Source organism: Tribolium madens, unplaced genomic scaffold (genome assembly GCF_015345945.1).
Source record: "Tribolium madens isolate multiple individuals breed KSU strain unplaced genomic scaffold, Tmad_KSU_1.1 Scaffold_7;HRSCAF=85;Tcas5.2_LG10, whole genome shotgun sequence".
Taxonomy (NCBI): Eukaryota; Metazoa; Arthropoda; class Insecta; order Coleoptera; family Tenebrionidae; genus Tribolium; species Tribolium madens.
Genome location: NW_025401050.1, coordinates 2,257,398 through 2,280,730, shown reverse-complemented (window position 1 = coordinate 2,280,730; position 23,333 = coordinate 2,257,398). Strand labels below are relative to the sequence as shown.

Genomic DNA, 23,333 nt, shown 5'->3' with positions numbered 1-23,333 from the left:
TTTTTGCCTAGTTTTTATGGTTTTTAGTCCACAATTTTTTTAAACAAAAATTAATTAATTTTGAATTAAAAATAAACAAACCAAATCTCATTTCTTTTAACACTTAAAAAACACAATTCTTGAACGTTTTCTCTATTTGAGATATAGATTATTAGCTCTAAATTTGTGAAAAAAGCTCCAAAATTTATAACTCTTATTTGGATTAATTAAAATTTAAACTCGCTAAGATTTCTTATTTCAAAATTCAAAGAAAAGTGGTCAACATAAATAAAAAACAACTCAAGAATTTAACAAATAACCTATAGATTTTTATAATAGAGTAGGTACTCCCACAGTTATGTTTATTTTTTATTCAGTTTAAACATTTTGATTTAGGTTGTTAGTCTGATAGTCTAATTATAGCTTAATAAAGCTTTTGCTTTATTTTTTTGTTTTTTAAGCTTAGATACTACTATTATGTATAAATGCTTAAAGTATACATGGTGTGTCAAAACTCGCGCCCCAGAGATAAATTTCAAGTAAGATACCAGGGACATAAAAAACATGTTTAAAAATTCTATCTGTCAAAAAATTTTGACATATTTTTTGATATTTGACATTTTTTTGTCTATTTAATGATAGTGATGATCTTATACAGGCTGTCCGAAAATCGCGCGCTTCCTTTTAAGGGAGTAATTAGGTAATCCCCCACAGTACTAAAAAAATGTTTAAAAAATTCTATCTGTCAAAAAATGTTGACATTTATTTTTTGACATTTGACATTTCTATGTCTATTTAATGATACTGATTATCTTCTATATGTTTTTTTATAATTATTTAGTAAAGGTATAAAATTTTTTAGTAAAGGTACAGAAATTTTGCCAATCAAAACCACAAATAACATTAAACAAACTTACAATTTAGGATGCAGCTTCCCTGTTTCCTCTTATAATACCCGGTAGCAAAAAAACTTGGAGAATTCCTTTTCCAATAGAAATAAATAAAGTCAAAGTGCAAAATTTGAATTCTCAAAACTTCGAAATTTTTATAGATCGATTTTTTTTTCATATTTTTCGGGGGCGCGAGTTTTGGCGCACTCTGTATGTAGTTTGTTTAATTTTTTTGAGTATTAATTAATTATTTTCTTTATTGACATAAGATTTTTTAGTGCACTAATTTTAGTTAATAATTTTATAGAATCAGGGTATAATAATTTAATGTAATTTGTCGAAATGCACATTATAAACAAAAAAAAAATAATTAATAAATATTCAAAACCAAGTTCAGATCAAGTTCTAGAAAAGTATAGGGTAAACCAGGGTGATATGGTGAATCGGGTGAAATGGTGAATTCTCTATTTCTTTTTCGGGCAGAAAGATGTCTCTGTAATTCTGTATGACAGTTGTTTATGATAATTTGTGCAGTGAGCACCAATTGAAAACCAGTCCCGTTTTAAAAAGCGTTAATAATTTTTACAAAACTGTTTCCGATGCTCAATAATTTTTATACGGTGCAGGCGTTTGTAGATGTTGCTTCAGGTAGCCTAGTCCCCGAAGTATTTTTTGATATGTTCTGCCTTTTTAGACTGTTTATACACTACATAAGCTAGACATCGTTGCCTCTAGTATTTTGAACTGCTTCTGGATTGGATGAAATGTATTAGATACCAACTTTGGTTGCACAAAGACTGTACAAAATATGAGTCAATGTGTGATCTTTGGGGTAAAAAGCAGAAAAAATAAAAATTTGATAAAAAACAAATACTTTTTTTTTCAAATTGTTGTTATGTCTGTAAGAGGTTATGACACTGTTAAGTTGTTACCTATGTATTTTATGAAAGAATAGTATTTTTATTTTGTTCAAATAAACAATTGTGTTCTAGGAGGCTCAATTTTTTGGTTCACCATATCACCCTCGTTTACCCTTTTGTAAAAATGTCATAAATATAATTTATTAGAATTTTTTCTACATTTTAAAGCATTAGAAATCATTGTGTAATAAAAAAACTAATTTCCAACAAAAGATACAAAAATGGAACAACATTGAGATAATTTTTTGAATATCATAATTACACAAATCTTTAAGCTTGTAAAATGATAAATAAGAAGAATAATTCTACTGCCTAATTAATCAAAAACTTGTTTTCTCAAATTTTTAATCCCCTTTTAAATAAGACAAATTACTTGCTAGACATATTTCCGCCCAGTTATTTTTCTGTCCGAAACTTGGCCGTCATCATCTGCACCCGAGCGAATTCTTTCCACAGACCTGTTTCTCTGGGTCTAGTTCACGATCACTTGACGTATTATCCGAAACTTCTCAGGAATTTCCTGGAACGTCCAATTTCCAGAGCCCATTTAAACGCTGGTCAGCAAACTGTGCAAACTTATGCCCGATTGATTTTTGGAAAAAATTAGCTGTCACCATTTAAAAGCGGGTCATACCATTTTTTGTTCAAAGAGTAATAGACAATCAAAGTGGACAAAGATTTACATAACTGTTGTTGACACTCCCAATAAAGCTCAAAACGGAAACCATTTAGGGGGACATGTGATAAGGATTTTGCGTGGAAGTGGAGTAAATTGTTGTGTTTTGAGGTGAAGGAGTCATAAATCACAAGAACCGGAACTTGCACTTAGTAGTGGTACTCCACGTCCCCTTTTTCCAAGCCCCCAACCATAAATCATGTAAAGTAAACTCGAACTATTGGCCAAGAATATGAATGAAGTGGGTACACAAAAGTGTATTGACTCACTTGGTACCACTTTCAGCCATGAATGGTAATTTTTCTCCCAATACCTCGGACTTATCGAAAGTGGATCTTGCGGTTAGAGATTGATCGTATCTTTAAAAAGCAATTTCGTCGCAGATTCCGTCTTGGCAATTACCTTTTGGCGATGTCATCAGTCTCGTAGCACTGTCGCAGAATGTTGCCACCACATCACCGTCTTGTAAATTTTAATCCATCGGTCACAATCACGCGTATCATGGCCGGCGCGCGTGTCTTGCAGAGGAGCTTTTGCCAAAGAAGTGGTCGACGAGAGCTCGAACTGAAACTGACTGAGAGACGGCCGCCTCGTCGACCGGTAAGGTGACCGCTCTACCAATCCCATCTCGTTACGGCAGGTGAATCGCGGGGCTCGGCGGACACCAGACACCAAAGGCCAACGACTTGGGACGGCGCGACGACCCAGACACGTCGCGGCGCAAGCCCCAAAGCACGGAAAAACGCTTTCGCACTCAAAATCAGGACCAAACCCTTTCGAAAACTCCAAACACAAGCCAAAAGCACACAAAGACTATTGCCCAAAAAAGGGATTTGCTCCTTTGATAGAAAAAAGAAAGTGTACAAGTCAAAAAAGTGAAGATTTCAAGAGGAAAAGAGACAAAGGAAGCCCAGACGCATTTACAAAAAGTAAAAAAACTAGAAGAACGCCAGACCGTCAAACCATAGATGGAAGAGGTAAAAGTAATGTTTGCAAAAATGCTGGAAGAAATAAGAGAAGTAAAAGAAACCCAAGAAAAACAAAGCAAAAGAATGGAAAGTCTCATAAAAGAAGACTCTGAGTTAAAAAAAACAAATTTCACAACTAATTGAAAAGGTTGAGTACTTGGAAAGAGAAGATATAAAAAACAATCTTATAATAAGTGGAATAAAAACAGACGGAAAAAATTACGATGAACTTAAAAATCAAATCACTTCATTCGTAGAAAAAGAATTGGAAATCCAAACAAAGATAAGAAACGTAAAATAGATCTCAGATAAAACGTGCGTTATAGAAATGGAAAACGTACTCGTAGAAGAAAAAATTAGGATTCTCAAAAATAAGAGTAAACTAAAACAAATAGTCTACATAAACCAAGCCTTGACAAAACAAGAAAAGGAAATCCAAGATATGATAAGGAAGAGAGAAAGAGAAGAAAGAAACAAAGGTAACAGGACCAAAATAGGATACAGAAAATTATTCATTAATGGAAAAGAATATAAATGGAATAAAGAAAACTGTAGCCTAGAAGAAGTGGATAACATAAAAAAATAAAAGGAACAAAGAACAAAGAGATTTAACAAAGAGAGGTGACTTAAACACGTCGCGGCGCAAGCCCCAAAGCACGGAAAATCAGGACCAAACCCAAAGACTATTGCCCAAAAAAGGGATTGTGGTCCCTTGATAGAAAAAAGAAAGTGTACAAGTCAAATCAAGAAAAAAGTGAAGATTTCAAGAGGAAAAGAGCAAAGGAAGTCCAGACGCATTTAGAAAAAGTAAAAAAACTAGAAGAACGCCAGACCGTCAAACCATAGAGCCCAAGATGGAAGAGGTAAAAGTAATGTTTGCAAAAATGCTCGAAAAAGTAAAAGAAAACCAAGAAAAACAAAGCAAAAGAATGGAAAGGCTCATAAAAGAAAACTCTGAGTTAAAAAAAACTAAATGAAAAGGTTGATTACTTGGAAAGAGAAGATAAAAAAACAATATTATAATTAGTGGAATAAAAACAGACGAAAAAAATTACGATGAACTTAAAAAACAAATTGCTTCATTTGTAGAAAAAGAATTAGAAATCCAAACAAAGATAAGAAACGCAAAAAAGATCTCAGATAAAACGTGCGTTATAGAAATGGAAAACGTAGATGACAAAATTAAGATTCCCAAAAAACTAAAACAGTCAAAAGGCCAAATGGTCTACATAAACCAAGACTTGACAAAACAAAAAAAAAAGGAAAACCAAGATATGATAAGGAAGAGAGAAAGAGAAACAGGACCAAAATAGGATATAGACAATGATTCATTAACGAAAAAGAATATAAATGGAACAAATAAAACTGTAGCCTCAAAGAAGTGGATAACATAAAAACTACCGTAATAAAAGATACAAAAAACTAAGAGATTTAACAAAGAAGGGTGACTTGAAGACACGTCGTGACGCAAGCCCCAAAGCACGGAAAAACGCTTTCGCACCCAAAATCAGGACCAAACCCTTTCGAAAACTCCAAACACAAGCCAAAAGCACACAAACAATTGCCCAAAAAAAGGGTTTTGGTCCTTTGACAGATAAAAGAAAGTGTACAAGTCAAGTTTGCGTCATCTTGAATTTAATGATTGTCAGGAAAGAAATGTTATAAATTTGGAATAGCATCAGTTTTATTTCTGTTGTTCAGTGGTGTATTAACCTAAATTGGCGCCCAAAGCCGTAAGGAAATTTCGGCCCATGTTTCACTAACAGTTTTTTTTACGTTTTAGTGTATGATATTTTTACCTAAAATTAAAAATCGCACTACATGCTGACTTAAGATCCATTAGCATATTACGGGTCTTATAAAAAATTTTAGAAAAATTCATTTATAAACAGGTTTACAATTATGTTGTAAACAATTACGCTCACTGCTTAAGCTATTTGGGACTGGCATTGTTGGAAACTAGAAGAATTTATCTATCAATCTGTTTTGTTTATAATGTTCTTAATTATTTCATCGATGCTCCTGATATTCTTTGTTTATTTAAATTCTGTGTTCCTCATTATTCTGTACGCAAAATCCCCTTCTTTTATATTGATGCCTCTACATCTAATTTTTCCTTGCGTTCTCCTCTCAATAATGTTCTCTGTTCATGTAATCTTTATTGTAAGAGTATAGATTTTTTTACAAATTGCTCCCGTTCTTCGTTCAAACGTTCTTTGAAAAATGTATTAAGTTGTTAAATTTTTATTGTAAATATGTAAAAGGTCTAGTACCGTTAATAAAGCTTCTTATTATTATTATTATTATTATTATTATTATTATTATTATTATTATGTTGTTTCTGAAGGTATTATTACGAATAAACAATCAGGATATCGAAAAAATTATAGTACCACCACAGCCCTCGGAAAAATTCTTGATAATTGCTTTAGAGCTTTGGATAAAGGTGATGCCACCACTGTGACATTGTTGGATTTTTCTAAAACACTTAACACTTTAGACCACTCACTTTTATGTGCAAAATATTTTTTTTTATGGTTTTGACAACATTTCAACATTTTTTTTTTAATTCGTATCTTACTAATAGGAAACAAATTGTTACTATAAGTCCCTCACAATCAAGAGCAGGAAATAAATATTACATCCAGTGTTCCGCAAACATTTATAAGCGGTAAAGGAAAAACAATATTTATTAATTTTCTGCGATAATAATTATTTTAAAGTCATAATTTTTGCACACTTTGATATCTTGAGAATAAAAAGTATTAAAAATTAATTGAAAATAAAAGTTCCAAAAATAATAAAAACAAAAACAACAATGTTTCAGAATTTGAGATATCTTAGTATTTTTGGGATAGGTAATTCAAAACAAAAAAAAAACAAAGAAAAACTAGCAAAAAGTGTATTTTAATAACTTTCCACAAAAATATTCTGCATTAGTGCTATTTTTCAAATTTAATAAACCGGACTGGTGTCCGCCAAAATCCATTTTATTTTCACTCATCTCGTTATTAACAACACACTTTACGGCACATTTCGTAAGTTGTTGATTTGGCCCTCCTCTCCGACCATGTGTTCGCCGTCTCTAGGTATCGTCCGTTCTACGACTTCTCGATACTTGTTGGTATGATACGTGGAGATGGCAAGACACTTTCCTAACACTTCCCCTTTTCAAGATGTTCAGTAAAAAGTTGCCGTCTGTTGTTTTCCGAGAACGAACTCGGACGACTCCTTTTAGGGTCCGATGCGAACTTGCCTCGCGCGCATATTTCCTTACTTCAGTGAAGACAAGTCGGACTCTATTGTCTGATTTTCCACCAAAGAAAGGGACACGAGTAGTTTCCTGTGGCACACCCATTGAATTATAATTAAAAGGCTCCCACTGGCGGTAATAAGTGGTTTGTTGAGGTGAAGCCACAAGCCCACAAGCAGCTGCGAACAAATTAAAAAAATTATAATAATGGTGCTAAGTATGAGAAAATGTGAAAAAGTCGAGTCGAGCCGACGCATTCTTATGCAAAACACCGCATAAATCATCCCAATTTTAATTTCGCAATCAACTAGAACAAGCAGATTGTCTAGTCTTGCCTCAAGACTGATCGAAATGAGATTTGGGACGAGACCAACGTCAAAGATTGGCCTATTTTTCGTCTCAGTTGCGTTTTTGCTCAACCCAAGCACGTAGAAAACAACCGTTTTGCTTGGAAACAGCCGAATTGTGGAATAACTAATGAATACAGATACCTAAAGACTACGACACCATGTAAAACAAAACGTCCCCGTTTTTGATAGTTCCATTAGTGAGGCCAGATAGCGCAGTTGTTCCTTTCCCGTTTAAGTTTTAAGAGCAATGAAATAAACAATAGCTGTATTTGCATAACGGTGAGCAAAACGCAAATAAAAAAAGTAGTAATTTGCGCCCCGTCTCAATTTTTGAAAATGCTGCGAATACTGTTAAAGATACATGAAAAATATAAAAAAGAAAGTTGTAGAGAATAAAATTTTCAAGAAAAAAGTCAATGGTTTAGGTCCTAAAGACGTTCAAAGATACTCAAATGGCGAAAACGTCTCATTTTTACCGGTGGTTAAGAGACAAAAACTTAATTTAAGCCTAAACGATTGAAGATAGAGATATGGTCTCGGGGACTTTATTGTAGGAAATTTAATTCTCTACAACTTTGTTTCCGACACTTTTTTGTATCTTCAACCGTATTCGCAGCGTTCACAAAAGTATCGAAAACAGTATTAAAAATAAATTAACAATTATCAGTTTGCGTTCCGACAAATATTTTTGAGAACGCTGCGAATACGGTTAAAGATGCAAAAAAGTGTAACAAACAGAATCGTAGAGAATAAAATTTGCTACAAAAAAGTCCGCGCACCATATTTCTATCTTCTACGGTTTAAGTTTAAATTGCTTTAAAGTGTTCCTCTGGCACTGAATCAACAGTAAAAATTAAACAAATCCGTCGCTTGAGCGGCTTTGAACGTCTTTGAGGCCTAAACCATTGAAGATGAGGCATGATCTCGCGGACTTTTTACTAGAAAAATTTATTCTCCACAACTTTCTTTCTTACATTTTTCTTGTATCTTCAACCATATTCGCAGAATTTTGAAAAACATGAAACGGAGCACAGATTTTAAATTTTAAATATTTTTTTTCTCATATTTCTCGTGAAAAATTTAGTCCTTAGTTTTTCACAGCTTATTAAGAATGTAAAGCTCAACATTTCTGAATTTTTTTCCAAGCAATTAGTACACTGGTTGAATTTAAATTAATTTAAAACGTTTGAAACTGAGACGGTAAAACGTTTTAAGCGCCCTCATTTTTACTCCGCCGTACTACTTTTTTTGGGTACAAAAAAATCAAGCAATTATACAGGGTGCGCCAGAACTCGCGCCCGGGCTTCTTAGGTTTCTGGTATAATACGCCACTGGTCTCTATTTTAAACAGTTTCAATCAGCAAGTAATCTTATTAGAATTATTTACTAGTTTTCGAACAAAAAAAAAGTTTTCACATTGAAATTAATACGTGAAACTGGTAATTTCTCATTAAATCCATCAAAATTTTTCCAACAATCGAAAAAATTAAAAACATTAAAATTGCTCCAAACGGAGCATAAGCATTGAAACGTTATACAGGCTGCGCCTGAACTCACGCCCTAAAGAAAAATGCCATATAAGATAAGATACCAGGAACATGGAAAAAATGTTAAAAAAAAAATTATCTATAAAAATTTGGAAGTTATGAAGGGTTTAAAGTTTGCACTTTGACTCTATTTATTTCTGTTGGAAAAATAATTTTCCAAGTTTTTTTGCTATAAGCTATTAAAAGAGGAAACAAGGAAGCTATATCCTAAATTATAACTCTGTTCAATGTTATTTGTGGCTTTTATTGGCAAAATTTTTGTCACTTTACTAAATAATTGTAAAAAAACATATACAAGATCATCAGAATTATTAAATAGATATAAAAAAATGTCAAATGTCAAAAAATATATATCAAAATTTTTTGACAGAGAATTTTGTAAACTTTTTTTTCATGTTCCTGGTATCTTACCTTACTTGAAAATTTTCTCTGGGGCGCGAGATCTGGCGCAGCCTGTGTAAAGTCTGTTTTTTTTTTAATGGAAATGCCAAACAGTCTTAATGTTGGCACCACTAGCAAATTCATTCATGGTAGTTTTAATAAAGGAAGTTGGCAGTTCCGGTTTTTTGAATTAATTTGAAAACAATGTCATTAAACGTCAACACAAAAAATCTAAGAAAAATTAGAGACGAAACACCTAAAAACTAACAAGTTCGGTACCGCTAACAGTTTTTAGAAATTTGGAAACGAATAGTTAGCAAGCAGGAAGTTAAAAAAAGGGCTCCTTAAAATATAGACACAATTTGTAATGCAAGTTTGCTAAACATTCGCAATTTTTAGCAAGAAATTGACAAGAATACAAAATAAACATACATGAGGAAGGAACTCGAAAAGAAGACAATTAAATTAGTGTCTTGTGCATCGTTTTTGAGGAACGAGTTGAAAAAGTAACAAATTTGAAACTACAGCTGAAGAAGAATTTATAAGATGCATACTTTGTGCTCATTTCAATAAATTACACAAAATTTATTGCCAATCATCATAATACCTACTTGTATATTTTGCTAAATAACTTTTTTCTAAATATACATCCTTTTTCTTTAAAGTTTTTGTAGCAAGAACCTCATTTTTGTCCACAACATTGTACTTACTTGCGGTGTGTTTCTATCAAAATTATTAGCACTGAATTCTGTTTTTAGACCTTAGGTAATGATGTCTGTCCTCAGATATTCAATTATAGCGTTTTCAAAGAGCAAAGAGGCATACAAGATTCATAAAAGGTAAAATTTTGCCAACATCTCAATTTAAAAACATAACCATAATTTTTTAAACAAAATTTTTAGGGACAAAAACAAAGAGCAAACAAAATTTGTGGCTATGGAGACAAGCTGCTACCAATTTTTTCACCAAAATTTTGTCTTGGTAATTTCCATTTAAAGAGAAAACAGATTTTAGTTCTCCGTACTAATGAATTAGACCGATTTTGCTTCGAATCTGATCATCGGTATAATAAATAGGGTTGGCTTGGTTCTTTCGACTGAACTCGGGTTATCCGCTCTACTGACCAGAGGCAACTGAATATATAATTGGCTAATTGAATTTATGATTATGACCGAAGAAACGCTGCACTCATATAATAACAATGATAATTAACAAAAAATGTTTATTACCTTGCATACCCATCCAAGGCCCTATAAATCCACGCTTTGTCCACACCGGCCGTTATTTATGCCAATTAACCACCGCGATTTTTGAATGAACTAACGGCACTCATGGAGATTTATACTGTTAATCATCTATTTATGGGGAAGAAATAAAACAGATCAGATTATTTCTTATTATTAATAAAGTGAGATTTGTTCGGAGGATTCGCAGACGTTGAGTGAGATTTACGACACACGTGGAGGGAATGCAGGGAACTATTTTCATTCCTGCTGATTGAACGCGATTAAAAGCAACACAGGAAATTCATTTCGCACGAGAAGTTGCATGCACCGAAATTGTAAATTCAAGTCTTTGCTTATATATCGATCAAAATATTGGGATAAAAGGAGGCCCAATAGAGAACTTTGAGAGACTCATGAAAATTATTATTTTCCCTCCATGTGTGAAGAAAGAAAATGATAGAAAAAATATTTATTTTGAATCAAACAAATTTCTAGAATAATTAGAATTCCAAAAACAAAACATTAAAATACACTGGCCACAAAATTAACCGGACAACTAAAATTTTGCGATTTTTCACATTGCAATATTTATGTTAATCTTTGTCGGATTTCGACATGAATAAAGTACGAACTTTATTGTAATTGAATTTAATAGCATTTCTAGTTTTGTCTTGTAAATGTTATACTTAAAAGACGAGAGCACTGGTTTTTTACTTTTTTTTAAACTGTGCTGTAGTGTATAACAGAGACAAAATTAAATTTTTACTTATTTCAGATTATTGCCCGTTGTTTTCCGAATGAAGACCAATTTGTTTCAAAATTTTATCTTCTGGTCAGTGGCGGCTCATAGTTTTTTATTAAAAAAAGGCAAATCTTTTTTTATGTAAAAAAATTGAAATATACGTGTATCTACACAGGCCATATACTTGACGAGTTGAGTTGTCATACCACAGTTTTAGACCATGATTCCTCACCACGACTTGAAAATGTCCAAAAAATATTTTTTGTGCGGTTTGCACACAACTTTACGAGGCTTGCGCCTAAAATACGCACCCAAATATACAAAAGTCACAAAACACTGTCTACAAAAAATACACATCTAATTATTTAATTTTTGGAAACCCATGACAGTAGTTATCAAACTAATCACTGTCATTAATAGTCATAAACTGCAATTTTTCAGAAACAATTATAATTTGTTCTATCAAGAGACGGTATGAATATGATTCTAGTTTATCTATCTTAATTACTAACTAACTAAAAACGTAATTTTTGAAAGGGTGGACAAACTAGAGAACATTATTCAATTTTTCAAAATTTGTATTATTTGTATTATGTATTATTGATTGCATCTTACAGGCACAGGCCTCATAAAATTACGTGAAACACCCTGTATTGGAGAAAAGTGTCTTTTCCTCCCTGAGTGGTTACTGCCCTCGACAAGTCGTATTTGATTCATTTGACAAGTCTCGGGCAGTAACTTCCACCTGTAGGAAGAAAAAATACACTTTCATTCCTTGTAATACAAGTAAATATTATTTAAGTCTTGATGAAGTGCTTCAAATTCTTTTTCATATAACTTATCGTCCTACGAAAGTCGAGAAAATTTATTGGTAATTAAAACTAAAGCTCAATATAAAAATAAGTAAAAAAACAGTGCATTCGTCTTTTGAGTATCACATTTAGAAGACAAAACTAGAAATGTTATTGAATTTAATTACAATGAGCTACAAAGTTTTTTTCTTTATGCCAAACAACAAACGTCAAAATCCGACAATCTTGAAAAATATTTGCAAAAAATACAGTTCTAGACAAATTTAAGTTTTACTACAAATATCAAAACTAGAGAAAAGATTCGTAAAGAAATAAACAACTAGTAAAACGTTTTTTTCTTTTTTTGTTTTGTGAGTAGAATGAGCTCCAAAATAGAGTCTTGAGGAACTCAAAAAAATTGCCTTGATATAGACACAAACACAATTGCAGTCTCAAAATAGTTTATTTGTCATCATTTCAAGTTTATACAAGCCACAAATTATTTAGTCCCGGGTGCTACTATATTTTTGCGAAGCTCCATCCGCACTGGATATCCCTCGTCGACTTTGGTAGCAATATCAAACTTAATTTTTAATTTGGAAATTTCTTTATATGGAGTGTCTACCATTTTGAAACTTCTAAGAAGAGTCGCAAGAACCACTTTCATGGTCATCATCGCGTACCTATAACCTGGAACCAAAATTTTAGTGTTAACGTTTTGGACAAAATGAGTACCAACCAATGCAATTCCTCGGCCCAAAACTGAACGGAATAAAAGTACAAGGGTGTCTTTTCGCAACTTCTTCTGGTAGAAAGCGATCAGGGTCAAATTTGAGCGGATCAGGGTAATATTCAGGGTTTCTATGAATGTACAAAATGGGTAATCCAATTGAGGTGCCTTTGGGTAATAAATGCTCGCCTGGAAAAACAATTAGCGGAGAAAAAAAAACGAAAGACTTGCCTAAAGTCATATCTGAGGTCAACTCTCGTCCAATCATCGACGTAACTGGGAAAACTCTCAAAGTCTCTTTAATAAACCGATCCAAGTACTGCAAATGAGGCAAATCGTCAACGGTCACAAACCGGTCACTGTCACCAAAAACTGAACACAACTCCTCGTACACCTTCTCCTGTAAAACATCATTAATAGTTTGTTATCCCACGGAAAAGATTTTACTTGTATATCTTGAAACATCGCCAGCATCACAAGACAATACGAGAGTGTCAAAGCCGTGGCATCACTTCCGGCCATAATCACACTCCTTGTCTCATTGGTCAACTCCTCGTCACTCCACCGGCCCTCCCGGTCTGTCAACTCAACCAAATAATCCAAGAAAATCTTTTTCCCAGTATGTGATTTAAGCCCTTTGTGCCTCTTATTATGTATCACAGTTTTGACATAGTTGTAGATTCTTTGGTCAAGCTCGTGGGACTCTTTGGAAATTGGGCTAAGTTTCCAAAGAAGTTCGGGCCACAAATAGACGTTAAACATGCGAATAATTGCAAGTTCAGCAACTCTGAAACACGCATTGTCTTTGGTACCGACACTTGAAACTGGTACTACAAGTACCTTGTCATCCACATGATAAACTGACTTTCCTCCTTCATGGCATTCATCTGAGTACCCATGATGGAACTGCATATAATATCCAAGGTACACTGTGTCATTACGGGGAACATATCGATGTATTTTCCATCCTTGGTGTCAATTTTAAGTTTTTCGACTAGTTCCCGAGTGTAGATGTTGTAAGTGTCCATGAAGCTGTTCAAGACTTGTTGGTTAAGAGTCGAAACAATGACTTTCCGATGTCCCTTCCATTCACTCACTAAAACCATAAAGTGATACTTCGGTCAAAATTTTTGACCGGCTTACCAGGACTAGTAAACAAGCCGTGTCCAAAAACAGTCTTGATATACCTATAACCTTCCTCTTTCTCCAAAGATTTGTTTAGTATCGTCTGAATATCGTCAGGATTCGACGGGAAAATCGTCAACTTGTTGCCCAACCACAGCTTACACAACGGGCGATATTTTTTAACCACTAGTATCGTATTTTCCAAAATATCTAATTAAAAAAAATGCTATGGTTTAAAGAAACCACGACGCAAGTGGAGATCAAAACACACAAATACCGCGGAGCACTTGCACGAATGGGTAAAAATATAAATATTACACGGTCAGCTGATGCGAGTCATGGGCGCCGCCGAGCGCTTTGCACTTTACCACCCCCACCCCCCTCCCGGCCGGCTGTAATGCGACATGCGATAGATGGACGAAAAAATTTGAGGCGATGGAAAAAGTTTCACTTTAAAAATTAAAACTCGAAAGTGCTTTTAGGACTTACTGTGTGTTCCGCCGAAGAAAACGTAGGCACTTCCGATGATTGGGAAAGCCCATGGTCCTTTAATTTTCGTAGCAAAGAAGTTTTTCCATAAGAATGACCACAACAACCAAAGTGCTATTACCGTAAAAATGAGACCGGGAGTAACGAAATACATTGTTAAGAGTTCTAATTCGAAATGTGACAAAAACAAAGCAACCGCTGAATTTGTAGTAAAACGAAGTGAACATTTGGACTCAGAAATTTTATTTTATTAGCAGTTTGAAACATAATGAGTAACAATAAAATTAAAATAATGGTGCTAAAAATATTTCTGGAATTTTAATGCACTTTACAATGTTGCAAGTAAATTAGCGATGTTGTAATTTGATTGGGCAGCCTTGAACACTTCTTGTAACGACATTTGTTGGTATCTTTATATCAGGAATGGATTTATAGGGTGTTTCGGTTATTTGAAAAGTGTGAAGAAGTCTCGAAAGCAGTATTTTCATTGCCGCTATAGCGAATTCCCGACCTGGGAAAAGTAATTCAGGTGAGTACTTTCTAAAATTTTCGTACCAAGACACTGCCGGGGACCAACACTAAAAGGGTAAAAAACCCTTTTTGTAGATAGAAATCGATCAGGCTTGAATTTGAGTGGTTGAGGCCAAAATTTTGGATTCCTTTGTAAGTCAAATAGTGGTATTACCACAGAACTGCCTTTTGGCAAAGTGCGCTTCCCTGAAAATCACTCAAAACAGTACTACCAACCCTCGAAACTCACCTAAAACCACATCCATGTCCAGTTCTCTCCCTATAAAACTATAAACAGGAAAAAGCCTTAGAGTTTCGTTAATAACACATTCTAGGTACACATTTTGACAAGTACCAATTTCCTTGTAGACTTGGCCCTGTAATTTTTTTTTACAAAAAAAAACGCAATTATTAACTTTACTTGAATCTCAGGATGCATTGCTAGCATGACTAGGCAAAAAGACGTTGATGTAGCTAAAGCATCAGCTCCGGTGATAATAAGGGTACGTATTTCGGCCAATAGCTCATCATCAGTCCAATTTTCGTCTGTTATATCCAACAAAAAGTCCATAAAAACCTTTCTACTTTTACTACTTCCAAATCCTTTACATCTTTTATTTTTGAGAACCTATCACAAGTCAAATTAATCATTTTTGTGCTACTTTTATTCTGAAAGTACAGTTTTAAAATATTGATTTATTCTTCTATCCAGTTCTTCCGATTTGTGAGATAGGTACAAACATTTCCAAAAACAGTTTGGTCGTAACATTACGTTAAAACAACGTGCAATTATCGAATCAATAAGACTACAATTTTTCAATTTTTAAGAAAGAAACTGACTTTTAGTGCCCTTACTCCCTGACTCCTACAACAATTTTGGTTTCTTCATTAAGAGCGTTCACTTTCGTTCCCAGAATAGTACCTAACATTCCTTCCTTAAAAAATAGTTTTTAACATATTTAGGACTTACTGAACAGAATATCTAAACTAAATTGAGTCACAATCGGCAATATGTCGACGTATTGGTCCTCAAACTTGCCTTCCAATTTTTTTAGTAAAATATCAGAATAGTCATTCAGGACTTGAGTAAAATTCCCAATTAGACCTTCATCGAGGATTGATTCAATCACTTGACGATGTTTCTTCCATTTATTGACTAAATTAGAAAAGGAATTGGACACAAAGTTATACAGGGTGTTCGAGCTCCTCCATGGGGATCTCTTATTTCAAAACCTTAGTTTTTAAGTAGGTAAGCTTGACGGAAATGTGACTTCCAGATCCAAGATCAACTGAACTGTCAAAATCTACTTTGTTAATTAAAATTGTTGGTGTTTTTTTTCCAAAGCACTCTTCGCAAAAACGCTTTTTCTTAATTTTGATCAGCAAATTAAAATTTGATCATATCATGGATACATCGTTGTAGTCAGGAACAAAAAAACTTTTCAAAAATACTGAATTCAAATATGGCCCCCATAAAATCCAAAGTTGAGTGCTGTAACTCTGATATCAAGAGCCCCTTGGAAAATACGCTAACAGATTTAGATTCCTTGTAAGAAAGTGCCTTAAGAACGTCCTAGTTAAAAACGTCAATTTCCGTTTTTTCCAATAATTCAAAAACTAAAAATGACACATTAATTTTTTTTCAGATTATTGTTTTGTTCAGCATAAAAATGTGCAACTTTGCCCTAATTTAACCGACCTCGTATCTCTTATAATAACTGAGATCCCCATAGTGGAGCTCGAAAAAAGAACACTCTGTAGTTGAATACGCAACAGTTGCACTCTTAGAATGGTGATATGGGTTTCTCTTAGTTTCTGTTGCTTATTAATTTAAAAAATATATACAGGGTATTTCACGAGCCTGACCAAATTTGAACTGCAGCCAACAATACATTTGCATAGGCTTCATGGATTTTGATTATGAATTTGAAAATTAATAAAACATAGTTATCGCATGATTGACACAAAGAAATTGACAAGACAGGAAACACAATTTTTAAGGTTATTTGTCTATCTACCATTGACACTTTAGTGATTCAACAGATTTTGGAACTTTTCTATTTAGGAAACATTGTCTTAACAAAGGTTCAACGGCAGAAGCATTTTTCCAAATTCGCCATAAATAAAAATCAGATCTGTTTTCTCATCGTTCGAATCCATTTTCACTTTTTGCTAAATTTTATGTCAGTTGTGACAAATAAAATTATTGGAAGCAAAGCTATCGTGGATTCATAATCGGTTTTTGAAACAATGCCATATCTAAAATATCCACGTTAACTTTGGAAATGTAATGTGGTTGTATTTTCAATTCCGTCAGGCTCATTATCACTGATAAAAATACCCTGTATATGACCAATAGTAGATTACATACCGAGATGGAAGGTGCTTCATCAAAGTTTGTATATACTATTTTATTCACAATCATCCTCCAATTTAAAAATTTATCAAATTTGAAGGAAGGAAGTGACCACTTCCCAATCTGAACTTGATATTTCACATCAATTGTTAAATGTAGTTGAAATGTCAAGCTTTTTAACTTTTCACATGGAAGGTAATTTGATTATTTTATTGCGTTATAAAATTGTGAATAAAATAATTAGCACCCTTAGAACTGTTAAACAAAAATTGCCAACAGGTACGCATCAGAACGATGTTAGCTAATTTTTTTAGTTTTTTCGAATTCTCGTTGCATTTTTTTACCTGGATTGGTGAATAAGCCAGGGCCCAGCACGATTTCCAAAAATTTATAACTCTCCTCCTTTTCTAGACATTTATTTAAAATAATTTCGACGTATTTGGGGCGTGAAACCCAGAAAATTAACTTTCCAGCAACCCAAAATTTACAAATGGGTTGATACTTGCGAGAGTGAAATAACATTTTATTTAAAACATCTGAAGGGGTTGAAAAGAATAAATTATACTTAATCCTGATTATACTTTCCTCCAAAAATTATAAAAGGGTTTCCGAAAACCGGGATAGAGAGTGGCCCGTCAATACTCCAGCTGTAGGACAAAAGTCGTCTTTTTTGCCACAATAAAATTAGTAAAAAACACACAATAACGTAGAAAAACAGGAGAATGAACATGGTTTCAAGTACTACTAACCAATAGAAAAATGACTTTGGTTGTTTTTGTTATCACAAAGGCCGACAATTACAAGTTTGTAATGCGTGTTGTGCAATAAGTGAGTTTCCCCAGTTTCATATTAAAAAAATGCTTTAAATATTGACATATTCAATGGGGTTCAAGGGTCGTTCATTATGACACTGCATTTCTGCAATGTAATAAATTTTGGTTTGATCGTTTTAATTCCCATCGAAAGTGTTGCGGTTGGTATATGGCATAACGACGTTACACGAATACGTCGTCGTCTCTTACTTTGAAATGATTAAAGGCAATTTGTGTGTGCAACTGCACTGGTCGTTACTCACTAGTGCCGTTTATAAGTCGTCTTCATGCCGACATTGTTCACATTACAAACTCATTTCCCAGTTTTACAGCATTTCAACTAGCTCATAAAATGCTTCCTAACGAAAAGTCAATTGATCGAATCGCAGATTTGTTCGTTTCCATGAGAAAGGAAAAAAAAATTCAATAATGGAGGGATTTATTCAGATGTGGGAACGTCTAATCTGATCTGAAACGACTTATATTGCAAGAAAAGAATTTTATCAATCGGTTCGAATCTAGTTTAAAACATTTTTGTGATAAGACGACTTGAATAAGTCAGTCGTACGTCAAAAGTGACACTTGACGGTCTTCCATCTCTCTCCCACAAATTTCGTCACAGTAAGACACAAATTCGGTGATAAAACTCATTTATTAAAAATAAAAAAACAATAATTTATTACAAAATAAATAAATAGAATATAAAGTCACGTAAATAGAGTCATTTCAGTCACTTCCAGGGTGGTTTGCCTTTCATATCCCGCATTTTCTCCTTGGTTACATTATACCCCTCATCGCCTTGTCCTTTTCTATCCAACAACTGCAAACCACGTGACATTACAAACCAATGAAATTTGCACAATTACCATCTGAATCGTTTCCTGTATCCCGTCTTTGCGTCTCGTGCCCTTTTCCGGCCGACTCGAAACCGGTGTTTCCCCCATTTTCTCCTCCTCCTCCGCCATATTGAACGACAAAATCTCCTCCAAAGATTTCGACCGAAACGAATTCATTTCATCAAGCGTTGTCACGTGGTCTTGTCGTAAACTCTCCATGAATTTATGAAGTTGTCGTTCAATATGGACGTGTTTCTCGTGTTGTCGCTTAATTTTGAGGTTAGATTCGTCCAATTCATGTCGCAATTGCGTGATTTGGAGTTGGTACAACCGGCATTCTTCTTGGTGTTTCTCCTCGATGAGTTTAACCTCCAAACTGTGTCTAATTTCCAAATCAAAATTGAGAAAATCAAAATGTGGTAACCTACTTATCGGAAATTTGTTGGATGTGAGACGCTGCTGTTTTGGCGATTGATAGTTCCTTGCGTGAAAGCTCCTCTTTTAGGGCTTTTTCGGCGTCGTCGAGCTGCTTTTGGAACTCTTTGAGTTTGCTCTGAACCACGAGTTCCACTTGGCCTTGGTAGAAATTTTTCAGCTCGAGTTTGTTAGTCTCGAGTTGTTCCCGACTTTTGCTTAATTCGTCCTGAAGACCGCGCTAAATACCACTTTTTTGGGAAAAAATATATACAAGTATAAAAAACAAACCGTGATACTTTTGTGAGCAGTGATTTCCTCTAATAATTTATTTTTTTGTTCTGTGAGTCGTTTATTATTTTCCTTTTCGGTGTTTAGTTTAGAATGTAAAGACTCATTTTCGTTTTTCATTGATGAAAGTTCAGATTGACACGTTTCGATAGCTTTTTTGCTTTGAGTGATTTCTTTTCTTGCCTCTGCTAAAACCGACTTACACTGAAAAAAATTATGAAACCCTTAAAGTGACAAAAAATTCGATTATTACGTCATTAAGTTCAAGATCTTTCGACGCTAAAATTTCAGGATAATGTTTGTTCTTTTCCATTTCTTGTAAATACTTCTGCTGAAATTCTTCCGAATTTATTTCAGCCGTTTTTAGCTCATTTTCCAATTGCTGACAGCGTTTTTCTAAAACTACTAATTTATCTTGAGTACTGTGGGCTATATTAAGTGCCAGAGAAGCCTCTTTTTCATAATGGGTGATTTTCTGATTCGTTTCATCACTGTCCTCATTTAATTTCCTCCTCAATTTATCAACCTCCTCTTCTAATTTTTCTTTCTGTTTTTCTATGTCTTGTAATTTAACCCCGGCTTTTTCCCAAGATTCATGAAAACGTAAAATCGCTTTATCTTTAGCTTCGTCGACTTGGATCGCGACAGCTACGCGTTCTTGCAATTCTAATACGCGATTTTGCAATTCTTGGATTGCTTGTTCGCAATGCTAAAATGCGGAAAACGTATTAAAATCGTCGATTTTTAATCAAAAGACTTGCTTTCATGTATGAACAGCAACGGCGTCTGCGTTTCAATCTGCAGTTCTTGAAAAGAAAAATTTTGAAAAATATTTATTTGTCTCATTCTGACCTCATTTAACCAATTTTAAAACTACGACTTGGAATATTGCATTCAAATTTCCCGCCAACTAGTGCTGCCGGTGGTAAAACGCATAATCTAATTTTTGGACAAGTTCTTTTTAATTTTTGGGAAAAATTTATCGAAAAAGAATACAATTTTGTAATTAAGATGGCACCAGTGTTGCCAAGTGTGGTGAAATTTTGTTAAAATTCTGGTGATTTTTTAGAAATAAAAAAATGTTTTTTGAGCATTGTGTTTGTTTTCAACCGGAAACTTGATTACTTCATCAAATTTTTTCAAAAAAGAAAACTCAAAAAAACACCAAATTAGTTAAAAATAGTTCTGTTTGTTTTTTTTTTTTGCAAGATTTTACTCGACAGGAATCAAAAATGACATTTTTTTTTCCAGCTAGAAACAATTATTTCGCAAAATTTCCAGAGGATTTTTAAGCTGAAAACTCTGTTTTTTCGTGTCAAAAATCACTGTTATCTGTATATTGAAAAACATTATATTATGATATTTTTACCTAACTTTTAGGCTGTAGCTTGATTATTTCGTCAAATTTTCTCGAAAAAAAAAATTGAAAACCACCAAATTGGTTAAAAATAGTTTTATTTGTTTTTTACAAGATATTACTAAACACAGTCGAAATTTATTTGTGTCTTTTTGGAATGCTTTTTCAGGTGGAAACACAATTATTTTGTTAAATTTTGTTAAAACAAACCACAAATTAACAAAATAGCCCAAAAACGGCATTTTTGGCCTTTTTCGAGTGTTTTAACATGTTTTTGAGAGATAAAAACACAAAAAGTTTAAAACATTGCGTTAAAACAAGCAAAAAATTACAAAATTAAACCGAAATTGATATCATTTTTTAACTTGTGTCACCCGACTTACTTCATTTCTAAACCAGAGATTCATTTATCTTGCATTTTCTTTGTTTCACTCGATTTAACTGGTTTTTGAACAAAATTAAAACAAAAATTGACTGAGAAACCACAAAAGCTCAGGTTTTTTCGCTAGATTTCGCTAAAACAAACTAAAAAATCAAGAAATTAAATCGAAAATTATATTATTTTTGCATATTTTTGAGCGCTTTTGCACGTTTTTCAGCTAAAGTCGCGGTCAATTCACAGTGACCACTTTCCTGTGTAAATTTGTAAAAATTGAGTTGTGTAAATCCGACTTTAAACATTGTTTTTAGGGCCATATCTATCAAAAATCACAATTCTTCACTTATAAAATCTATGCGCCTGTCACAATTGTTAACAAAATTTAGTTAATTCTGCTGCCAACATGGACACAACCCATACACTAGAAGTGGCGGGTTAAGGGCTGCCAACTTTACAATAAATTAAATGGCCACTATGACTATACAAACGCAATTATTTCGCAAAATTGTGTTGAAAACAAGCCAAAAAATCGCAGAATTAGGCCGAAAAGCATGTCACTTGTGCTTTTTTTAAGAGTTTAAGCAGATTTTTAAGCTGAAAACTGCGTTTTTTCAACACGGATCTGGTGAATTTTGTTTTTGGGTGGCACCACTCCTTAAAAATGTCTTCTGTGACACTTTTAGGTTAAATCTAGCCTACCTGTCTTCGTAGCCTTTCTTCTTGCAATTTCTGCTGGAATTTGCTCGGAAGGTCCCTCACATCGTTCGAATTCCACAATTTGGACAAACTCACTAACCCTAAATTGCAATCATATTTGAATTTTTCAAAAGCCGTTGCTTGTGTCGAATCTGAGCTCTCAGATTCGTTCCTTTCCGTGATTGAGTCTCCACCAGGGAAGGTTTTTCTCCCCTCTGTGTACATATTGTTCCTCATCCCTAACCCGTAGTCAGGGACAGCCCCCACGTTGTCCCCAGTTTGCCACACCTTCTCTTTAACACAGGGCTTCTCATTTTTCTCTTGTAATTCAATTTCTCTCAGCATTTCATTGACTTGCCCCATATCTAGATTTTTTGCAACCCCATCCACGGAATTAAAGTCACTTTCAAGGTTCCTCACTGTATTTAAACGCTTAATAAACTTGACATTTGACAAGAAATTATCAATTTCACCCAACATTGGATTGCATTCCGATTTTTTTGCCTTGTTCAAGGCTGTCTTTTTCAAATGTTCGATATCGGGGCTATTTGGCAACGAATTTAGTGTGAATTTCGTCCGCGGCTTCTGGGGGGTACTCTGGGTCGAAGTCGTTTTGCCCCCATCCTCACCCATAAATTTGCGAAACCGGGAAGGCGAATACATTTCCGGTGAATCACTAATTAGACTAAGACTAAACTCGGACGAACTTTCGATGAAACTCAGCCGATTTTCCAAGTGATTCACTTGGGTTATCAAACCGTCCACAACTCTGTAATAAGGACCGAGGCTATCAGGGTTAAGGGCGGGATTTGAAGTGAAAAAATCGGGTGGTATTAAGAGAAGCTCATCGGTGTCATCTGTGTCGCTCATTACTTACAATGGGGGCTCGCAAAAGGTCAAACATAACCTAAGTGTAGGACGAGGAACCACACGACGAAGGGCTCTAACCAAGGAAAGGCATCACAGGAAAGGTTATTTGAAACGGTTTTTGGTGAAACAACAGGAGAAACGCCACAATCTTTGATTCAAACAAACAAGTTTGACTTGTTTGTCAACAAACGCAAAATACATACTTCAGGCGCGGTCACTTGCTCACAAGCTCTAAATTATTACGTATTTAAAATTTTGGTACGAATTTATTATTTATTAGTGTACTAATTATTTACTATTTTCTGATTCATCATTTTGTTTTTTATTAGTTCGGTACCTAATTATTATAAATCGCTTTGTTTGTACAAATGCGATATTAAAATTTCGGTCAGTATTGACATTTTTAAATGCAATCTCTAAAACAACCTTTACATTAATAACCTCTTGTCATGATTATGTCATTTTGACTTAAAAAATTGTGATTTGTGGCATAATAACGGGTAGACAGCAGATCAAAGCGATGGTTTAATTAGACTTAATTCAATTAACAAATTTCCTAAAACAAACTGTTTAATTAACAATTTTAACAAAAAAAATAAGTTTAATTGTCAAATGTCAGTCACGATGACAGTAAAAGATAGTTTACAGTGAATTCCGCAACTATACCTTTGCAAGAAAAAGTCATCTAAGCCGATATTTTTTTATCAGTGATGCTTGTGCATTTTTTACACAACTGTCAGGAGGC

The 23,333-nt window shown here is 33.9% G+C and overlaps 4 protein-coding genes across 10 annotated transcripts in view; all 4 read right to left on the bottom strand.

Moving 5' to 3' along the window:
* The window catches only part of LOC123009844, a 32,385-nt gene extending 29,313 nt beyond the window's left edge, over positions 1 to 3,072 (bottom strand). For both annotated transcript variants that reach the window (XM_044406388.1, XM_044406387.1), the window contains exon 1: positions 2,868 to 3,072. The gene's annotated coding sequence lies outside the window, so the exon portion shown is untranslated. The remainder of the gene's footprint in view (positions 1 to 2,867) is intronic.
* A 9,095-nt stretch (positions 3,073 to 12,167) lies between these two features.
* LOC123009594 (cytochrome P450 4C1-like) lies at positions 12,168 to 14,255 on the bottom strand. Its single transcript, XM_044406004.1, has 7 exons — positions 14,068 to 14,255; positions 13,597 to 13,788; positions 13,294 to 13,549; positions 12,901 to 13,240; positions 12,685 to 12,853; positions 12,463 to 12,642; positions 12,168 to 12,413 (listed from the first exon to the last, which is right to left on the bottom strand). Exons 1-7 carry the CDS (start codon positions 14,219 to 14,221, stop codon positions 12,223 to 12,225), a joined length of 1,482 nt encoding a protein of 493 aa, XP_044261939.1. The 5' UTR covers positions 14,222 to 14,255; the 3' UTR covers positions 12,168 to 12,222.
* A 44-nt stretch (positions 14,256 to 14,299) lies between these two features.
* On the bottom strand, positions 14,300 to 17,737 carry LOC123009595 (cytochrome P450 4C1-like). 2 transcript variants are annotated; one of them, XM_044406005.1, is made up of 9 exons: positions 17,519 to 17,737; positions 17,278 to 17,469; positions 15,548 to 15,733; positions 15,433 to 15,499; positions 15,257 to 15,383; positions 14,999 to 15,205; positions 14,828 to 14,954; positions 14,623 to 14,784; positions 14,300 to 14,578 (listed from the first exon to the last, which is right to left on the bottom strand). In XM_044406005.1, exons 1-9 carry the CDS (start codon positions 17,661 to 17,663, stop codon positions 14,415 to 14,417), a joined length of 1,377 nt encoding a protein of 458 aa, XP_044261940.1. In that variant the 5' UTR covers positions 17,664 to 17,737; the 3' UTR covers positions 14,300 to 14,414. The 2 variants fall into 2 exon arrangements, with proteins under 2 accessions (XP_044261940.1, XP_044261941.1); XM_044406006.1 differs by having other exon boundaries at positions 17,515 to 17,648.
* Positions 17,738 to 18,378: 641 nt separating this feature from the next.
* LOC123009600 (centrobin-like) lies at positions 18,379 to 22,776 on the bottom strand. Of its 5 annotated transcripts, none has more exons than XM_044406021.1 (8): positions 22,192 to 22,776; positions 21,722 to 22,137; positions 20,048 to 20,092; positions 19,540 to 19,995; positions 19,287 to 19,490; positions 19,010 to 19,236; positions 18,612 to 18,963; positions 18,379 to 18,565 (listed from the first exon to the last, which is right to left on the bottom strand). In XM_044406021.1, the coding sequence occupies exons 1-8, from the start codon at positions 22,586 to 22,588 to the stop codon at positions 18,476 to 18,478; spliced, it is 2,187 nt and encodes a 728-aa protein (XP_044261956.1). In that variant the 5' UTR covers positions 22,589 to 22,776; the 3' UTR covers positions 18,379 to 18,475. The 5 variants fall into 5 exon arrangements, with proteins under 5 accessions (XP_044261956.1, XP_044261957.1, XP_044261953.1 ...); XM_044406022.1 differs by having other exon boundaries at positions 21,722 to 22,487; positions 22,596 to 22,776; XM_044406018.1 differs by having other exon boundaries at positions 21,722 to 22,776.
* Between the last annotated feature and the right edge of the window lie 557 nt (positions 22,777 to 23,333).

What these genes read in the sequence shown, in the direction of transcription:
- LOC123009594 (XM_044406004.1), bottom strand. Translation starts at nt 14,221, where the DNA reads ATGTATTTCGTTACTCCCGGTCTCATTTTTACGGTAATAGCACTTTGG. An exon ending in CGGCTTGTTTACTAGTCCTG is followed by an intron (nt 13,550 to 13,596) that starts GTAAGCCGGTCA and finishes TTATGGTTTTAG; the next exon opens with TGAGTGAATGGAAGGGACAT. An exon ending in GACCTCAGATATGACTTTAG is followed by an intron (nt 12,643 to 12,684) that starts GCAAGTCTTTCG and finishes TTGTTTTTCCAG; the next exon opens with GCGAGCATTTATTACCCAAA.
- LOC123009595 (XM_044406005.1), bottom strand. Translation starts at nt 17,663, where the DNA reads ATGTTCATTCTCCTGTTTTTCTACGTTATTGTGTGTTTTTTACTAATT. An exon ending in CAATGCATCCTGAGATTCAA is followed by an intron (nt 14,955 to 14,998) that starts GTAAAGTTAATA and finishes AAAAAATTACAG; the next exon opens with GGCCAAGTCTACAAGGAAAT. An exon ending in TGGTCCCCGGCAGTGTCTTG is followed by an intron (nt 14,579 to 14,622) that starts GTACGAAAATTT and finishes TACTTTTCCCAG; the next exon opens with GTCGGGAATTCGCTATAGCG.
- LOC123009600 (XM_044406018.1), bottom strand. Translation starts at nt 22,588, where the DNA reads ATGAGCGACACAGATGACACCGATGAGCTTCTCTTAATACCACCCGAT. An exon ending in AAGAAAGGCTACGAAGACAG is followed by an intron (nt 20,093 to 21,721) that starts GTAGGCTAGATT and finishes TTTCTTTTCAAG; the next exon opens with AACTGCAGATTGAAACGCAG. An exon ending in CTGCTCACAAAAGTATCACG is followed by an intron (nt 19,237 to 19,286) that starts GTTTGTTTTTTA and finishes AGTGGTATTTAG; the next exon opens with CGCGGTCTTCAGGACGAATT.